The sequence below is a fragment of the Triturus cristatus genome, chromosome 6, assembly GCF_964204655.1.
Source record: "Triturus cristatus chromosome 6, aTriCri1.1, whole genome shotgun sequence".
In the NCBI taxonomy this organism is placed as follows: Eukaryota; Metazoa; Chordata; class Amphibia; order Caudata; family Salamandridae; genus Triturus; species Triturus cristatus.
In genome coordinates this window covers 973,347,507-973,368,497 of record NC_140589.1, presented here as the reverse complement: position 1 = coordinate 973,368,497, position 20,991 = coordinate 973,347,507, and the positions used below count along the sequence as shown (strand labels likewise).

The following is a 20,991-nucleotide window of genomic DNA, read 5'->3' as shown; positions in this document are numbered from 1 at the left end:
TGAGGTCAGTTTAAAAGTAGGCCTGTGTTATAGGGCTGCTTTTAAAATGCAAATTGTGCCTAAACTCGACTTTTGGGTTTGGGGAACCTACAAATTGATCAACTACAATGTTGAGGCAAAATTAAGTGGAAAAATGTTTTCCACTTAACTATGGCTATATCATATTTGCCACATAATACATCATCTGCTGCATAATCTAACGATTTCCTCCAAAACAATTTTGTAGCTCAAACGGATCCCAAATTACCAAAAGAAATGTGACTTGTGTTGCTGTGAAGTTTAGGGCCCTTTGCAAAGGTTAGTAAAGAAAACAATTCCTAAGAAAACAATTGGTCCCAGACACTCCTAATGACACTCAAATTAATACCTGTAGGAGAGTGTAATATGCAATCAATTCATACAACCGAAAATTTATAATGTAAAGGCACATTCAACAGGGAAATCTCATAGATAAGAGGCCAACCAAAGTCAATTAAATTGCAAACATCAATTTATTTCCCGCTGAACCATATTCATAAAATGCAAACTTAGGGGCTGACTACGATGGCAGGCGGACTTCAGTACCACCGCCATCGAATCGGGGAATGGGACCGCTGGCCTTCAAGGTGGAGGCCCCACGATAGGCATTACAATGCGACTGCCACTACGGTGTTCGCAGTGCCTATCTTTTACATTGCAGCAGGTGCTGCTGGCTGCATTATCCGCCGCAAAGTAAAAAAAAAGGAACATGTTAAATATATCGGTGCCTGCCACATGGTGCAGTGATATGTTGTGGGGCATCATAGATGCCCCCCAGGACCCATGTCTGGGGGCCAGGGGTAAAGGGGCCTGCTACGGGCCCCCAATGTCCCTTTCGCCAGCATTTCCATGGCAGGTGAACCGCCATTGATAAGCTGGCGGGTAAGGGACATCGTAATCCCTGCTGCGGTGCATGGTAGGCACCACAAGCATTGTAGGAACCATGAGCCCCTCCACCACACCGGCGGGCTCAAGAAGCCTGTCGGGTGCGTGGTGGTTGGTCTTTCCGACCGCCAGGTAACCACCCGCCATTGTAATATAGCGGGCTGTGATGCAGTCACCAATGGCGGTGGGACCGCCACCGACGGGGTGACGTGGCGGTCCCACTGCCATTATAATCACCCCCTAAGTTTGGTGTGCATGCAAATCCTACATTGCCAACCCCTGGCAAGTTGCACTGCTAGTGCTGGAAAAAGCCCAATGGAGGTACCGATGGGTGAGGTGGACTGGCCTCAAGGGTCTTGGGACCTCAGTGACAGATTCACTGTCGATCTAGGATGTGCTTCTTCATATGCCTGCCCGTAAGACTGGAAGTGAACTGCAGTATGGATTGTGGTGGACAGGTCCACCTGCGGGTGCTAAGACACCTGGGCTTCTAAGGTCTATCGGGCCTTCTAAGGTGTAGCATCGGAATAAGCTCTGTCAGGAGTGTGGTATGGTGAACTGGTCATGAAGGTCTGAACATGGTTCTCCAGTTCCAAATTCAGCAGCTCTGGCCAGAGTGCCACATTCTCTCCCACACTGTACACCATACTGCCCCACTGAGAGAAACTCGCACTGCCTTCAGCACAACTCAATTGTGCTGCGACTAAATTCAAATTATGCATTAGACAACAGGAAAATGCTGACTGAAAAAAATGAATAACACCCTGGAAAAAGCAAACACTCATAGGGAATACAAGAATAAGCAAAGCATGTGAACTGTAATCAGAAAAAAACATGGTTACCTTAACGGTTTTAAACTCAATATTCAGAAATCAGTAAGTGATTTTGCCTGAAAAGTTCAAGACATGGCTACAGGACCGGGAAGGGACCCCTTTCAATGTCCATTGGTTACATCCTTTCAAAATGTATGCAGTTTGGTTTAAAAAAGACCACATCCCCAAACACAGAGCCGCATTTTATAAGCTAAAATAATTAAAAAGTTGAAAACGATCATATTAAACGTTTCCACTCTACCCATCAACCAGGTATTGCAGTCCCTTTAGGAATGGTGCACTTACCCACCCTGGGAAAACAATGTTGTTCAAAGAAAGAAGATAAAAAGAAAGTAGCGCTTTCACTGGCAAACTCTGTAAAGTGGCGCTAATGTGTGTGGGTGTAAATAACAGTCTGGCCTGTCTGCTGTCCACTCTGTATTGCTTTATTTAGGTATTTAACTATTTTTTCTCTCCATTCCGAGGTTTTTCTTTTCAATAGAAAACGGTCAGAAAATGAGGACATTTACAGCCAAAGTGTTCAGCCTTTTTTGGATCAATTTCGCAGGGGAACAAATAAAGAAAAGGAGAGGCAAGAGAGAGTACCTTAAGAGCTGCCTCTTGAAATCAGCACGTAAGCAGGAGCGAGACAGAGACAGAAAGAGATGGAGGAATAAAGAGAGGAGGGCAGCCGCCAGAGGCAGATCAGGAGTAGTGGACACGGTCCTTGCCATGAAGGAAAAGAGAGAGCGTTTATTTTTTCTCCGTTCTCTGCCCTTCCCAGAACGGCTGAGCCTTCCTGCAGCATAACAAAAGGCAGAGGGCGGGTGGCCTCTGACTCCAGGCAGGTCAAGTGCAGGGCCATTAGGGAGCGCTTTCGCGTGCTAATGGCCCTGCGATAACAGAAGGGAGAGGGGAAATTCCTTTGTCCCCTCGTCCCCCCCACCCTTGTCCCCCGTGTCCCCCCCACTCTAAAATCTGGGGGGGGGATATATCCCCCGCGTCCCCCACACTTCCTACGCCCATGCCTGGAGGATAATGATGGAGTGGACCAATTATGGGACAGAACTTCCGCTATCCACTATTTTCACCAGCTGTCAACTCTCCCTGACTGGGGGTGAATGTTTTGCCAATGTGCAACATTCCGTCCATCATCTTGTGTGTTTTGCTAATTTCAGGAGCCCCAGGAAAAAGGAGGCGGTTGCTTCAAATTGTCCCCATATGAAAACACTCTGATTGTCAGGTTGTCCAAGACTTGCTTGTGGTAAGATATTAGGTCAGGTAGGACACCAGCCCTTTTCAACCCCCACATCACTGTTTGCCAGCTCCATGTTGTCCCATGCAGTGCCAGTTCAAACACAGTTAGGCAATGCAGTGGTACTAATAGTCACACAGATGGTTGCATCAAACGTCTGGTTTAACAAGCATTGTCAAAGCTAATATGGCTCACCTTTTGGAGCTATTGATTTTTTAAACAGTTTTAGCGATGCTAAAGAGGAAACCAAAATTAAAGGTGCTATGACGCAGCCACTGTGTCATTTTGAAGATGTATACATCATACATGCCGAAAAAATGTATGGATGCTTGTTTCCTTTTATTTACTGATCCAAGTTGAATTGGTAAATAAAATAAAGGTAGGACAAAGACGTAAAAAAAAGGGCGAATGCAGTCAGCAAAGAGAGCTGGGAAAGAAGCAGCAAAACAGAAAGCACTGGTGGGGGAAAGCATCACGCAGGATGTGGTCACAAGCAACAAGGAGGGGACCGTAGAAGTACATAAAACGGGCAAGAGAGGAAAATTGAGCACGGGAGAAAAGAAGCACGCAGATAGGAAAGAGCACAATGTGGAGGGGGACTGAAGCACATGGGCGAGAGCAACATGGAGCATGGCAGAGCGGTAAAGAGAATTACACAAGGAAGACAGCTGCAAAACACATGCACTCTCATAGAGTGTTTAAAAAGAAAAAAGGGGTGCCTGAAAAGTAAGCAGTGGCAGGACACAAGTAATGAGTTCTTGCTCCACGGCAGGGACAAACAGAAGAAGAGGAAGGAAAGCCCACACAATTTCAGAGGAGTGAAAGCCACACTCAAATAATACATGGAATCCTTGCCAAGGTGTGCCACAAAAACTCACTAAATTAACCTGTGCTTTCCCTGTGCTATTTTGACTCATAAACATTCAGGCTTAATTTAGAGGCAATGTGTAAAGGATCTATGCAGTACACTAACAGTAATAAAGTGAAACACAACCCACGAAAAATCCCACACCAATTGAAAAAAATAGAGTACATTTTAATAAACAAAATGATGGCAAAACAAATTATATCCAATCAATAGAACCATAATTAGGAATTTTATTTTAAGTTCTTAGTGAAAAATAGCACCTAAAACAACAAAGTGCTAACTACGATTCTCTGTTCATGTAAGACCGAATCAAACACAAAAATTAAGGCCGAGCTTGATAGAGCATGGATTGGAAACAAGGGGTGAATTGAGCGTGGTCTTGGCTTACACTCGGATTTGGAAGAAATTTCTGAAAATATTTTAGGGTAGAGTTTCAGCGGTGCAAGGAAGCAACCTGTATCCATGGAAGTGTCATCATATACGGAGAGCCGCTGGATGAGGTGTCAGTGAAGCTGTCGACAAAGGTGGGAAAAAGCTCTGAGTTGGAGAAGCTCGATTTCCAGGCAGAGGAGGGTGTCATCGTTTTTGGGGTGCTGGTCATTGTCGAGCCCGGTGAAGATTTCTACCTTCAGACTTAGAAATTTTTCCCAGGCTCTTATTCACCCAGCTGGATGAGGCTGTAAGCTGTAGCCTAAGAGGGCTCCACAAGGTGAGATACTGCTGCCGTAGGTCCAGCTGAAAAGGATTTGATGCTGCAAAGAAAAATGTGACAAGACTCACCGCAAAGTCAGGCAATGTACATTTGGCAGTTTGGCTGGCAGGTAGGTACTGGTGTTCTGTCAGTTCTCCAAGCAGTTTTTCTTGAAAATGTCCAGCTTTTATGGGTAGGCAGGAGCAGAATCGCCAACACCATTTTCGACAGGGTCAGGACCTGGGGAGTAAGACTTGGGGGTTAGGACTCACTCTAGGAGAGGCCAGCAGCAGGGTTCAAGGCCTCTGGAGCTTTTTGTGTCCCTGTAGCACACACAAGAGACTTGCCAGCTAGTCCTAGGAGTCACTCTGGTGGACCTGGGTTGATGGTCCAGGCTTCCTTCCACAGGCAGCAGGGCAGTCCTTCCAGCTGCAGGAATGCAGGACAGTCCTTCTGAGTCTTCAACAGGCACAGAAATTATCTGAAGAAAGGTTCTGGCCTCCCATATTTATACATGGGCCAGCCTTTGTGTGAGAAGGTGGGCACCCTATCCTACCCACACCTCTGGTTCTGGGAAATTCAACCCTTCCCTTGTCAAGGATCCAAACTGTCTGGAGTGCCCAAAAGCTGGTGTCAGGTGCCTTTTGTGTGTGCTGGAGGCAAAGCCGTTTGAAAAGTAAGTGGGGCAGGGTACACATCCACCCCCAGTCTTCCTGGCAGGATCGTCCATCTGTCTGGGAGGAATACACAAACCCCAATAGCAGATTTATTCAAAGTGATATGACCCAGGACACTGGCGGAAGGAACAGTTAATTGGCACAAGGAAATACCAACTTTTTAAAAGTGGCATTTTCAGAATTGTGACTTAAAATACAACTTGTAAATTAGAATTCATTTGAGTATAAATAGCGTAAAAAATACTTTTATTTGATTTCTTTAAAAATCATAAATGGGTGGAACATGCCACCAAGGTAGTGGTACATAAGACATCAAAATGATTAGTTTAGTTAAAAGGCACTAGTAGATGTAAACACGTCAGGATTCGTTTGTGTGTAGGAGAACAAACATTCTAGATAGATAAGTTAAAAACTGACTTGCTTGCTTCTCCAGGATGTAATGTGCTGCAAGCGCTAAAAGAGAATGAACAACGAAATTAAAAAAGTGAGTGTGCAAAGCAGTCTCCTCTTGAATAGTTCAGTTCAGCATTCGTTCTTATCTAGTTCATTTGCCGCTATGTTCCAAAGTTTTATTCCTTTTGCATGACATTTGGAATGACAAGCCTCCAAGACATTCTATGACCACCACTCTGCAGGTCCTTCTTTGTTCTCTCCTCAGTGTTTCTTGGAGGAGGGATTTCCGAACATCTAGTAGCGCAGGACAAATACAAAAGAAGTGTAATTGTGACTCGTCTCCTTGTCCGCAGAGGCGGCATTCCTTTGTCATCCACGTCTGTTTCCATTTTGGAGTGAGATCTTTCGATGGGAATGATCCCAGCCTTCGTAAGGTCAGGTTCCACTTTTTCTGGTATGAAAAGTGTTCTGACAGGTACAGTTGGGGTTTCAGCATTTTGAGGGTTGCATCATGGCCAATGCTGTGGTTTCCGGGCCAAGGTGGCTTTGTCTATTAACGATGAGTGGTGCTTGATGGCTTTGTTCGCTGCATTTTTAAACTCAGAGTAAGTAATTGTTGTGTGCCAGACCGTGTCTAACTGTAATGCGGAAAGCGATTCCTTTAAAGCTGGGAATACGGATTTGCTTAGCCTTTATTGTTTTTCCATCTCCTGCCAGCGATAATGGGCTAAGGTGTTATCTTCAGCTGCCCTCATCCTCCAGTAGTATTTAATCAAGGCTCCTTGTCTTGTGGGTATCTGGTTTTTTAGACCATAGTATAGTCTTATCTGTGCTGGTGAAATATGACGTGAGGTTGAGAACAATTTCTTGAAGAGACTGGATTGTGCTGTGCTTAAAACGTTTGCGTCCTTTGCATTCATCATTTCGAAGCCGTACAATCTGGATGGCAAGAATGTTGCCGTGATGACCTTAAGCAAGTGCCTTGTTGTACAGCTGCTAAGTTTTTTCTGCAGGGTTTTAAATGCAAATCGCAGTTGTTTGGCTTTTGTTAGCCCTTGGTCCAGGTGTTGCTTAAAATTGAGATGTCGGTCTAGATGGAACCCTAGGTATATGTATGTGTCCACTTGGGACAAAGGTTTATCGTTTAACCTCCAGATGAACTTAGGGCGTTTTTTGTGGCAATTGAAAAAGCACACCACCTTCGATTTTTGATGGTTGATTATAACAAGTTGGGCGGAGGTGGTGTATGCTCCAAGTTGGGAGATCAACCGATGCAAACCTAGTGGCATTTGCGATAGAAGGACGATGTCGTCCGCGTATTGTAGACCTACTATTGCTGTTTCCCCCAATTTTGAGTGATCGCCTTGTGTTGAGTGAATATTTTTCTCCAAATCGGATTTGTACATGTTGAATAAACAGGGGACCAACACGCACCCCTGTTTTAGTCCATTACTTGTTGGAATTTTATTTGTAAGGCTTCGCCAGTCTCCTTTTTTTTATTTAAACCCATATTTGTGAATAAAGGTTGATAATTGCCTCTAGTAGTTTGGCTGGAGCTCCCCATCTTTTCATTTTCGCCCATAGCTTAAGTCTCGGGACTGTATCGAAGGCTGCTTTCAGTTATATGAAGCACGCGTGCTGGAAGTTCAATTTTGCAGTGGCTTAGTTAGCTAGAAGGGTAACTGCAGATATGTTCGTTAGGGTGCCCATTCTTGCCTGAATTCCTGTTTGTTTGTTTGGGATACGGTTTATGTGGCTAACCCAATCCTCCAGGTCTACCAGCAAGTTTGATGCATAGATTTTTGCCTCTACATCTATAAGTGCTATCAATCTATAATTGGATGGGTCGGAGCATGCCCCTGATTTGTGTATTGATTGTAGGATGCTTCCTCGCCATGTGTCTGGAATCGTGCTGGACTCAAAGATGTATGTGAACAGAGGAGTGAGATGGCCAGACCAAAAGGATGGGTTTTATCTGAATAATGCGTTTGGCAGGCCATTTGGCCCTGGTGCTCCGTTTGGTCTCAGATTTTTTATGGTTTTCAATACATGCGCTTGTGTGATTTGTTGTGAGTTTTCTGATGGTTGTTGCCTAGTTACCTCCCAGGCTTCTGTTTGGGACTTGTCCTCTTTTTGAATATTATGGTGTTGGGATGGATTCTTAAATTGTTGGGTGCCAATTTTGGTCTCAGTTGCAAATGGTTTTCCAGCGGTATAAGTTGTTATCGCCCTGGCGTCCGTCCCTGTTGGTTTTGAGGTTTAGGTATATTTATCTCCCCTGAGAGTGAGATCGTGCTGCATGTTAATTCAATATGGGCTCTCCATGTGTCCTCCATTATGTCCAAGTTGAAGTGTCGGTTTTTGCCATTTGATAAAAGGTTGATGTTTTCCCAAAAGAGTTTGGAGTCTCTTTGCTTGCTGGCGTGGAGTAGTTTTGTCCAGAATCTTTCTTTGTATTCTTGCTTGGCTACTCTGATTTCTTTATTTAGGTCCTTTTTTTCTAGTTATTGACGTGAGAGTTTGCTGTGACAATTCCGGGCCCTGGGTTCGCAGTAGTCTTAATTGTTTATTCAATTGGTTTTTTTTTGTCCTCAGATTATTTGTGCACCAAGCTGCCCCAGTTGGTCTGTGGGCTTTGTGACCCTTAGCTTGGTAAGAATTTGTTTTATTTAGGTCAATGATAAGCGGCTCCCAGCCATCTATGCACGGGGGTTCCGCTTCTGGTGACGCCAGTAATGTGAGACGTGACCCAAGGATGCTGTCTTTGCTGTTCTTATTCCAATTGAGGCATTTTAAATTGTAGGACTGAATTGATAGTGACAAGGCCTTGGCTTGGCCTGGCCTTGTTAAAGTTGTGGTCAGTGTAAATGTTTGAGGATGATAGTCGCTTTCCGCCTTTCCTTTTTTGATAGTCGGGGATCAGAGGCAGGAGATCTGGGTCCATCAGAGTGTAGTCGATAGTTGTTTCTATTTTGTTCATCACTCTGGTGAGTGCTGCAGGGCTATCCAACTGACCTTGTCCATTTAGCGTGTATAATGAAAGATCGTCCAGACGAGTTGCGCATCTTTTGCCCTGTGTGTCCCGTCATCTTATATTATATTTTCTTGCCTGTAGGGGACCTGAAGTTTTTTTTCTCCACGCCTTGGAGTACATTGGATTCGCACCGAACCAAGGCAAACTTGAAACTGGTTCAGTTAACAGGTGGCATATGCAGGATGATAAGTAGGTCGAGTTACAAGCCATTTGGTCCCCCCCATCAAATTTATAAACTACAGGCCAGAGGGGAAGTGACCTATGGGGGTGAAATATGAGGGCATATAGCTGCTCAGAAATTGCAGATTACGGAGAACAACTTTTTAAGGCAACTGGCAGCATTACCGCCTAGTACCCCACTTCTCCCATTGAGATTAGACCTGGGCCTTAGACCTATTTCGGAGGAGTTGGGACTTAAACCTTTAACCTTATGGCGCAAAATCTGGAGCACACCTGAATTATCCAACTATAGGGCTGAGCTCGCAGAGATCTTGCGCCTACCTAAAGCGGCACAAATCCCGTGGTTAAAATACATTAAGCAAACATTTGAAATGTTAGGAAGACCAGATTTGTGGCTTAATCCAGCAAATGTATGCTGCAGGTTCTCACGCAAATCTATCTCAAAGGTTTACTACGAGTACAAGTTACGTGCCTCAATTGAGAGCACACGTGAGGGGTCCTTATCTAACTACTTCCTTGGATTTAAAAATTCATACCATCAAGAGTCCGTCTTTGATGATGTAGGCCCCCCAATTACAAGGAAGCTATACATGCAGTGGCGATATGGTACTCTTCCTCTTAGAGCATACACTGATCGCTGGACTAAACCCCATCCCTCAGTGCAATGCCCAGCATGTACATACCCGCGAGAGACTGATCTGCACATTATATTTTTCTGTCCAGCTTACCAGAGAGCTAGGAATTACTGGCTTGTCCCTCTCCTTAAAAATTTTGGGTTTAGGCATTTTCTCCCAGCATATAGAATCCTAAAGACCGACTTATCTGCTTTAATTGTATTTGCAGTCGCAACATTTTTAACTGCAATGTGGTTCATCCGCAATCGTTGTATCAAGTCCAACATGGCTATATGAATATTTCTGATGATCTTAACTCAATCATTTTATGATTGTTTTTAACTTAATTAAGTGTAATCTTTTTATTCTGTAATTTATAATTGTATAATCGTTGCATTCTTTTATGGTCCAAAGTGACCGAAATAAAGATTAGGATGATGATGATGACATTCATATTAAAGTCCCCGGACAATATTATATCAGCTTGTGGGTGGATGAATTTTAATGTTTCTATTGCCGCGATCAGTGACTCGATTCTTGAGCCCTTTATGTTTGGCAACGGGGTGGATTTAAATCTTCAGGATTAGCAGACTGGTTGACTGTGAAATGTCAAGTTTGATGCATTGCATCCAAGAGGAGTCAAGGTCAATGGCAGAGACTTTCCATAGAATGTCCGTCGAGATGAAAATCGAAAGGCTGCCTTTTGCCCTTCCAAACTTTGTGTCTCTTGTGGCTGGGTTCTGATATTCTTTATATCCTACTATTGATTAATTATTCATCTGCCATGTTTCTTGAAACAAAAGTATGTCGTGCTGTAGAATGAATTCTGCAAAGTCAGCTTCTTCAGGTTTTGTACTTAGGCCGTTCACATTCCATGAGCAGAACTTACATCCCAGGAATGATTTGGAGTCCTTGCGCGGTTTTGAGCATGCTGTTCCATAATTAGTTGTTGGGGTGGTCGTCTGCTGAGTGTCTGATGGTATAGCTGCTTCAGTGTGAGCAAAGGTGTTGGTAATTTTCCTTGCTTTTTGGCTGTCGCCACTCCTTATTCTGTGCTCTTCCGGGCCTTTTGCGCCGTTTAGGAAGCCCTCTGTCCATTTGTGTTGTTGTAGCGAACTTGGGTAGCAAAGGTATTCAACCTTTTTTAACTCAATACCCCATTTGGAGAAGGACTCCTTATGCCGCCAGATTTGTTCGACAAAGGAGTAATCCGTCCATATTGCTGTTGTAATTTCGTGGCCAGTTTGGTTGGGATTGGCTTTAAACTCTATGCTTTCCAGATCACTAGTTTTGATATGGCTCAGAGTTGGAAGAGCCTTGAGTAGTTTTAATAAAGCACTTCTATTTAAAATATCATGCGCTCCCCTTGAGACATATGTGCAACCAGATCTATCTTGGTGTGGTCTTTGCGTGGAGGATCAATTTGTTGTTCTTTTGCTAGGCCTTTTGGGGTCTCTGTTATAGCGTCAATGGGCAGTAAGTGGTCTGAGATTGGATTCGTGCTCTGTTTTGTTGAGTGCTTCGGGGGTTAGTGGCGGTGTTGGCCTCCTTGCCTCACAGGTAGTGTGCTTGTATCTTGGCTACATCGTTGTTGCGCCTCTCTTGGCGGCTTGCTGACCTGTTGCTGACAGCCTCCTGTAAGCAGAATGTACATGCTTCTGTCGTTTCGCCCCAAACTGTTTGTATGGTATTAGTTATTTGACTGACTTGAACGGTCGGTTTATTTAATTCTCGCCCATCCGAATGATTTAAATATTATATCTCTATCTGCCCCCAATGCAAAGTTAGCACTTATTGAATGTAAAAAGCCGAGGGGAGAGATAGCCCTTACAACAGCGAAAAACAATATTAGGAGTTTTTCACTGTAAGTAGATGTAAAACTTAGGTAAACATGTCATACTTTTTAAATACCATGCACCCTGCCCTAGGAGTTGTTTGGGCCTACATTTGGGGTGAATTATTCCTATTAAAAAAAGGAAGGTTTAGGTCTGGCAAAAGATTTATTTTGGCAGGTTGAAATGGCAGCACTACACTTCAGACTGCAGCGGCAGGCATGAGACATGTTTTAAAGTGCTACTTTAATGGGTGGCACAATGAGTGCTGCAGGCCCACTAGGAGCATTTAATTTACAGGCCCTGTGTATATGTAGTACCATTTACTAGGGACATTCAAGTAAATTAAATGTGCCAATTAGATGTAGGTCAATTTTACCATAGTGTAGGGACAGGGATGCAGCATTTTAGCACTGGTTAGCAGTGGAAAAGTGCTCAGACCAATCACAACGTTCCATTGCTGCGATGTGATTAGCTTAGGGGATCAAGCCTGTGTACAAATAAAGAGAGGCATTTTTTATCTTCATGGGAAATGTATATCCTTTTTGTTCCATAGATGTGTTTTCAAGAACGTATGGTAGTCAGGCTGAGGCAGTAAGAAAGAACCACTTCTATATTTTATACCCATTGTGTGAGGACATATGTTTTTCTCCTGTCTATCACCTTTAATATAACGTTAATGGCAGAGGAGCACTTCAGAGGGCACCTGCTGTTGTTGTTTTAATAGTTGCAGACTTTAATTTGGGGCATTAAAGATGGCACTTTATTTGCAAGTGAATAATGAACTATTGGACTTGTTACCCTTAACTTAAGACAATTACTCGGGAACAGACTAAAAAAGCAGTAAACCTTCAGCCCAGAATTTCCTCAGAAGCTGAGCTCATGTTTTCAAAAATGCGGGTAAGCTTATTTTATTACAGCTTGTTTTGTTACAGCAATAATAGTTCTGTTTCCATAATGAGTAAATTACCCAAATTAAGAACATTTAGTTGAGTTGAAAGGGGTGTGCTTATTTTGTTATGTTCAAGTTCACGCCCTTGAAAGTGTGTGTTTGTGCAAGTGGAAACCAATCTGTTCACATCATCATAATTTGAGAGTTACATTCATGATAATAGTGTTAAAATTGCATTTACAGGTATTATTGTGGGATAATTGTCTTCATTTTGGTATCCCGGTCCACAGGTGGGAGGACAATTATCCTACATGCTTAAATCTTTTTGAAGAACATTAGCCAAACTGAGTCTTAAATCGACCAAATATGTTTTTTTGTAATTTACCGAGTTTTACAACCACATAATTTAATTACAATGTATTTATTTTAACCAGGTTATTCCAAAACTTTATATGACATTTTATAGAGCCTGTTTTCATTTTCCGTGTCAACTCCAATAATGGCAGATTTTAGGTGATTTTAGTCATAGAGCTGAGGATCTATAGTCTCACAGTTACTTAAGGCTTGTACCTAACTCTGTCTCTTGATGAGACTCATCCTGACTTCTTGGGTAACCCAGAACTTGGTGTCTCTACTTTCAAAAAGAGGATCTCACAGGCTATGGAAACCAAGATTACTTTTTAAAAAGTAGTATCTTGCAGATGAAGGCCTTCTGCTTCATGGTATTCTCCTGAATATTCAATTGCTAAATTTAATCGTAAGAATTGAGAATATCTTTGGCACACCTCGTATTATGCTATTAGCAGTACCACCTACTTGGAAAAACTCGTTTGTTACCTAAAACTCCTATGAACTGCTCGTGTGGCTTTTTATCAGTGATCCTTCAAACATTTTAAATATTAAACTGAAGAGGATTGTAATATTTTAATAACTGACCTCTGCTAGTTGTGTTCTTTAGCAATTATGTCTTCCCAGCATTTATGGTTGAACTTTCTGACTTCCTCATTCAAACAATTCTTGAGATACTACTAATCAGCATATCAAAACCCATCTTTCTTCATTTTCCCTCAAACCTGAAAGACACATTTTCTCAATTTCTTCTCAATTTCTTCCTTTTTTCTGCTCAGCCGTGGACCGCGCAGGTAAGAGCAGTGGGGCGGTGAGGCTAGGTTGGGGTTGGGATTTTGACAGACGATAAAGAGAGAAAAATTATTATTTATTTAATTTCCCCTCGCCATCGTCCATCAAAATCCCCCTCACCAAGACCCCCCGCCCCACCACTCTTAGCTGCACGGGCCGCGGCTGTTCCTGCTTCACCCTTGCCTTGTGAAAATGATTACATGCCAAGTCCTTTTAATTGTCCCTATAGCGGTTAGCCTTTGTGATCTGTCACTTTCCTCCATGTGATTCCTGATGCTTGAAAGAACGCCCTGGTTGCTCTCCCTTTGAAAAACACACCTATTGAATTTACCCGCTATACGTTCATCTCACTTCTTTCAATCCCCCCTGTAAAATTCTGGAGAGCTTTGGGAATACCCAGCTCTCCAGTTACTTGGAGGAGAACTGTTCTAGAACCGTATCACAACGAAACAGATGAAAGAGGCTCTAGTGGGACCGAACAAAACATTTCATCATCAACAGTAACACTCTGATTGCTGGCTATAGATTTGCATTTTATCTTACGTTATTTAGAAGTTTATAAATAGATATCATCTCTCAGACAATACAATAATTAGGAGCGCAGGTATACCAAGAATGTATTAACTGAGTCTCAAAATGATATGTAAACTTTTGTACACAATCCTTGGATAAACATGATTCCATCAGGAGATGATCATTACAAAATTTAAAATTATGAGCATTCTATAGATAGTCTGCTCAAGTTTGAGACTGTCAGAAAATCTTATGTGCCCGCCGAATGAATAAATTAGAAACTACCGCCCACAATCAATTTGTTCTTGTAAGATCTTTGCAGCAGGCTTCTTAGAGTATGCATAGTCGACACATTTCGGCCTCGTTGTTCACAGCCTCCTCAGGGATATACAAGGGTATGTAAGACCGCCAAGGACTAAGAGGCATATGTATCAAATACCGCTATTGCGATTCTCAAATAGCGATTTTTAGGGAAACGCTATTTGAGAATCGCAAAACGGGATGTAATAAAAAATTCGCAAATATTTTGCGATGCCTTGGCATTCCTTAATTGCAATTAGAAAAGTGCGAATCGCAATTAAGGAATACCTTCCCATTCATTCCTATGGGCTAGGAGGCCCATTGGAATGAATGGGAAGATATTCTCAATTTGTGATTCGCAATTAGAGAATCGCAAAATGAGAATGCAATTTCAAGGGTGCCAGGGTGTCAAAAGGACATCCTGTCGCACCCCTGAAATATGTATGTGTGCACATGTGGCGCACATACATGCCCAAAGGGCATGTATGTGCACCACATGCACTTTGAAAAATGCAAAAAAGTGCATTTTTCAAAGAAATCGCAAATTACCACCAACTTGAAGTTGGTGGTGAATTGCGATTTCTGAAGGCCAAATCTCACTTTTTCTGTGCTTCATACATTGCATGTAAGGAATCGCAATTTGCAATTCCTTAAATGCAATCGCAAAATAGAGAATCGCAAATTTTGCGATTCTCTCATTTGCGATGCCTTTTTGGGATGATACATTCCAAAAGGCCTTTTCCCGTTCGCAAACAGTCCAATTCTGAGAATCGACCCATTTGCGAACGGGAAAAGGGCTGATACATATGCCCCCAGACTCCTAGCTAGTCTCAGACACACTTGTGAGTCAAGTCTAACTGAGACTTGTGGTTTCCCGCAGGATCCCTCACTCAATTCGCAGGCACGCCCTTGGATAAAGACATTTTCTTTTGACCTTATGGCCGACGGCCCCAGCAGTTGTCTATAGAGATACATGTGGCCTGCGTTTGGGAGCCCTCAACTGTATGTTTGAGAGTATAGTTCTCTGGGTTCTTGCACACAAGTTCTAAATACAATACGATAAAATGAAACAATATAGCCAATAGTAATTAATAGTGTTATTGTTGAAGAAGAAAAATTGAATTGGTCCTTCGTAAGCCCCTTTCTTCTGTTTAGTTTTGTTATCTGGTAGCATAGGCTCTAGCGATGTTTATATGCTTTCCACCATTTGTTTTTGTTCAGAGCCACATTATTCAGCTTTCCATCCATGGCACAGACAGAAACCATCTTAATCTCGTTTGCCAATGTTCTTTAAATGAAATTGAACGAACGTAGAGCAGCTGCATTTATACGGGACGCTGAAGCAAGGACTACGAGTCCCAGGTCACTCTGCTGTCAAGGAAGGAGGAGGGCTGAGGAGGAGCCCTTCCTGGTACCAGCGCTATTAACCACTTTCACTTGGCCTCCTGCATGGGACGCTGAAGCCAGGTCACTCTGCTGTGAAGGAAGAGGAGGGGTATGAAGGAGCCTTTCCTGGTGCCAGCGCTACAAAGTGCTTTCACTTGCCCTCTTGTACAGGATGCCCACAGGCCAGTCCACACCTGTCAAAGCGAGGAAAAGGCAGGGCAGAGTCATCCCGTTGGGTTGAATGTTTTTCTCAACACATTCTGCTCACGTACAGGCATTACAAGGTATTACACTGGTATTCTTGTATTAAATGCATATCCTGATTCTGGAGTCATGTTACCTAGTATTTTGTAAGAAATGGCTTATTGTGGCATTTGATCATTGATGAATTCAAATCAGTGGAGTTTTTACTGTTGCTTTTCACTGCGGCCTGCTGACCTTTGCAATTGGCGTTATTTGATTTTTTTTTACCATGAGCCTGCTTGTGTAAAACTTGTGATGGGGAAAAGAAAAGCAGGAAATAGCCTTTCAGATCTTTCCAACTCAAAAAAGTCAGTAAACATGACGTGGAAAACTGCAGTTCAAAATATTGATAACCATATTGACAATGTGAAATCTATCCTCAATGCGAATACCCCTTGTACAGAAATCTGTGATAAAAGGAAGGAAGCTGGCAAAGAAAATGAGTAGGGGGACCAGGCCAAGTGTAATGCCACCAAAATACTTGGCATTTAATATGCTAGATGCTAAAGCTGCAGACACCTATGCTGACAATCATACTAGAAACCAACCCCAACTATTAACAAATAACAGATTCTAACAGATTCAACCCATTATCGATCAATGAAACAAATAATCAACTAGAGGACAATTTGAAAGTATCAGTACCTATTGTGGCTACACCAAGTGGTGTTCAAAAATATGTTTCTCCACACCAAGACCTGGAGATTAATGTATTGGTGAAAAAACTGAGAGGAGATTCAATGAACTGAAACACATGGCATTTAATCTAACTGAACTGCTGAGTAGTCAACAGCATTGGCCACCAGAAAGGTCTAATGATACCAACATGAGGACACTGAAAATACATTTGTACATCTAGTACAGATCTCTGGGCCACCAAAAGGGGAATCCTGACCATTCCTTGATGTTGCAAACCAGACCAGTTCAGGGGAATCCCCCCAGAGATAGAAAGGGATTTACATCATGGGGATTGAAGAGGTAACTTATATAGAAAATAATCCAATACTAATTTTATTGATCAACCATGAAATTTTAGTAATGATCAGTAATATGGGTCTTCTAGTATTCCCCTTAAAAAAAGAGCAGTGTGTTCATAAAAAACATTTCAAAGCTCCCTAATGGTGCCCTCGAGGAAAGAGCTTCTTTAAAAAACAAAGTAAATGATTGGATTCTTAGTGTTCACCATTGCTACTTAGATGTGTATGCTGACATTGTTTGTTTTGTAAAGCATAACACTGAACTCTTGGAACCCTATGACTATATAGCAATTGAGTTTGTGGGGGATGGTTTTATTGCAGGTCTGATTGTGTTAGATCTTAGTACTCTTCCTCCTGTGCATTCGGAGATTCAATTTAAACATGACCCTCCGCCCCAAGAGCTATTATCAGAGGACTCAATTAATTTGACAAATAATACCATAGTTACTACCCAAGGGATATGCTGAATCTTCAGGGGTTGGCCCTATAATAGCAAATTGACTGTCCCTTTAACCACTTAGAGGGGTCACTGTCATGCATTATTCCTGGAGCTCGACCACAGTCTGTACCATCAGCATGTACTGTAGATCCCTCTATCATTATAGTAATGGCACCTCCATTACCAGATAAAAAAAGCCCTGCCATAGTATCTCCAATGGCTCAAGCACTCTAAAGATAATATTCAATTAGTAGTGCCTCCAACATGTTGGATATAATCCCAGATGACGATGGTCAATGCTCCCACTTGGGAAAATGTGATTTAATATCAAATACCATTATCTTGCTAATAAGCTGGAATCAAAACCAAACCCGCAGATAGCCGCTAGGGACAATTTATAGATGCCCACCATTCATGTCATTTTCAAGAAACCTGGGAAACTACACCTGTCCACAGACTGGGCTTTAACTTCTATATCATAGAGGTGTACAAGTCTAAGGAAGGTAAATAATCGAGAAGCCTAATCCTTTGAGTGAAAACCTCTCTATGGTGCGTTGTCAAGATAGTCTACACTGGTTCCCCCGATGTATTAGCCTTGAGAATGATACCTGAGCATGGGAAACCTTATTTTCTCAGAAATATTTATAATAGAGAAGTTACAAAGAGTCGCCCACTCTTTCTCTCCTTGCTAAATTACTATATTGTCATTGTGAGAAAGTGCCTCTTTTGCATGGTTAGCCACCACTTTTTGCCTGGTTTTGATGTGGTTTCAATGTAGTGCACAGGGTTCCTGCCAGTCTGGTCCCCTGGGCTAGTGCTTCTTCCTTAAAACAACCCCCCAATTGGCACTTCTACCCCTGGATGTCCCTAGTAAATGGTAACGGGGTACCTAGGGCATGGGCGCTGATGAGGGTCCCCTGGGACCTCCCTCACTGGGACCATGCCATAACCTTGCAGATTGCATGCCTCTGTAAAGAAGAAAACAACAAAGTTGACATGGCACCCTGCCTGGGTGCCATGTCAACCACCACTGCCTGTAGGCATAGGTAAGTCACCCATATGTCAGGCCTCACAGCCCTAAAGCAGGGTGCACTATATCACAGGTGAGGGCATACCGGCATGAGCAGGTATGCCCCTACAATATTGGGGTCCATTTTACCGATATTGTAATTGCCAGGGAAGCCATAGAGAGTACATGGGCTGGGAGCTCGACAACTCGAGTTTCAAAGCACCATGATGGCTTCACTAAATACAGGAGTGTTTGTTACTAAACTACTCCTTACAATAAATCCACACTGATGCCAGTGTGGAACTTATTGTACCTTGTACTCCTAGAGCACCTCAGAGGTGCCCCCTGAAAACCTACCAACCCTGGTGTGGTGTTTGACCGGCGGTAGGCAGCCAGCCAGCCACCACCAGACATGTTTCTGGCCCCTGCTCTCTGGGATGAGAAACAATGCACATCCTTGGCAGAGGTGTCATGCCTTCTCCCTCAGGACGGGCCAGTGCTCAAAGAGGGAAGTATCAAATGCCTCTGTAATGTGACCCCCAGCAGATCGCAAACCCCTGGTTTACACCTCCACTTTGGGTGGGAAAAATTCAAAATAATAGGATGTGTGCCTACTTTTACCAACCCCACCCCTAAGGTGGGGGAGGGGAGGTGAAGCACAACTTTCAGTCCACGCCTTCTTGAAGATAGGGAGACTCCTCCAATCAGAACTAGGTCTATGCCCCCTTACCCCTGGAGGGTGTCATAATAAAGGTTACACACAAACAAACAAACAAACAAAAGGTTACCTGATCCCAGGTAAAGTGCCCATTGGCCATACCTGCTACTCCCCTAAAACGCCTCCTAAATTTAGTATTTAGGTGGCTCCGCCAGATGTAGAAACTAGATTTGACGGACCGAAGAAGAAGATGAAAGATGATCCCTGACGGACCAGGACCTGATATCACTAACTGAGAGCGAGAGATAGTGGAATCAGTTGGACTATCCCACTGTCAAAACTCACACACACACGAGCAACTGATTACTCAGAAATTCTTATGGGAATAAATCTGGTTCCCTATTATATCAGGATTTCAGGTGTTACCTCTGCTTAGTTCTTACTCCTAAGGGGTATCCAAAGATATTGGAGTAGACACCTCACTCACATATCATTACATGTTTTATCATCGGCGCATATCCACACCCTGGTAAGATGGTACTACCAGGGCGGACTCAACCATAGGTGGAAATGGGAGTTCTTAGATAAAGCAAACTGGATAAGCAGGGACCTAGAAAAGTGATGTATTAAAAATACCTCAAGGTTTACCTAAAGGTTTTACTTTATTAGGAGGGTACCTGAAGTATGGATAAAAACCTGAAATTGGTGGGTTCTATTGAATGCAATTATTCAGTTATACCCTCTTCTTTATGCCAATATGTTTCGGCCCTCGCTCTGAGCCCAATCGGGTCTGGGGCCTTCGTCAGGGCTGTCTCGTCAGTGTCCTTGCCATTTCTTGTGAACGCACACCATGCACACTCGTGAGGCCTAATGTTCTCACCTTTCTTGGTTCTTTGTTTCCAGAGGATTTTCTGAAAACCCAAAGAATCAAAAATAAAAGGAGAGGGGACTTAGTTTCAGTCATCCATCCTGACTTTGTTATATATGTCTCAACGCATTTTTAATGGCTGACCATATTGGTGGACTAAACAGATAGCCTTAGGCATTATTGTTTTTATTTCACTTTACCTTCCTTATTTGAATCTGTATTGTTTACCTTTGATGCTTTGTGCTCCCCGGTGAGCCTGAGGTTTTTTAGATATGACTGCATATCCAAAAATGGTTCAGGAGGTTGATGCATTTTCTATATAGTGATCTAATATCTAGGTCCAGATGTCACAGTGATTCGAGTGTGGAGTGGACGGTCTACCTAGTGCGGTCACTCACGGCCACCAGCATACTGTGTCACTCACACTTGTCCTGTGTACGCTTACCCTCTAGTGCATCTCTTCAAGGGTCATGCAGTTTGTGCGGGATGGTGCCGTCTTGTAATCACACACTTTAAGAGGAAAGAGTCAGGTATGAGTGTTTATAATAGGTGAGTACACCTTCATTGGACCTCTTGTATTGTTACAAAAACCTTCTGTTCTTATTGTCTTACTGTCTTCTTGTTATGGCCCCTCATTGCTATTCCCATCAAGAAAAACATTCCTGGAGAGCCAACCTGTAAGTGACCAGTTGTTACAAGGGAGATCTTATTATCCCACTCCCAACCACCTGAGGTGCTTGCTATGTTTTTATGAGTTAGTTTGTATACACCAAGTGTAACCATGCCTGGTAGGGAGGTGTCCTCCCTCGTACATATATTGTGTTTGGTTAAGCTTCTTAAAGGTATTTGCCTGATTAAAGTTACAGGATGCTGGGTTCATAAGTGCCTAACACCAACATATTACATAGTATAAGTAGCTCTTATGGTTGTGACCCTAACGGTAAAATATGCCCAAAACATTAGATGTTACATGTTCATTATCTGTAGGTGCCGTATTGCCTCCGGTGGGTGGGGGGGCAGGAACTGAGCCACTGCAGGAAAAACTCTGCAAACCCTTACCAGGTGCCACCGGTTGCCGTGCCGTGCTTCCAGAAACTCTGCAAGGCCTCCAAGAAACCCTGCGGCATCTGCTGGTACTAGAACCACAGTGGTGAGGAGTGCCCCTTGTGTAGACGTGACTCACTGCTACCAAAGAACTCCAGGACTGCAGTGGCAGAGGACCATCACTTGGGTTGACGTGACTCTACCCGTTCAGAAGAACATCTCACAGTAGGACAACCTCCACGACCTTGAGGGATCCTCTTGGC

At 43.1% G+C, this 20,991-nt stretch overlaps 1 protein-coding gene across 1 annotated transcript in view; it reads left to right on the top strand.

Moving 5' to 3' along the window:
- The window catches only part of LOC146820871 (uncharacterized), a 589,956-nt gene that overhangs the window by 34,798 nt on the left and 534,167 nt on the right, over positions 1–20,991 (top strand). Inside the window, exon 3 of the mRNA XM_085611692.1 lies at positions 12,081–12,159. Within this exon, the coding sequence (XP_085467818.1) occupies positions 12,081–12,159 (79 nt within the window). The remainder of the gene's footprint in view (positions 1–12,080; positions 12,160–20,991) is intronic.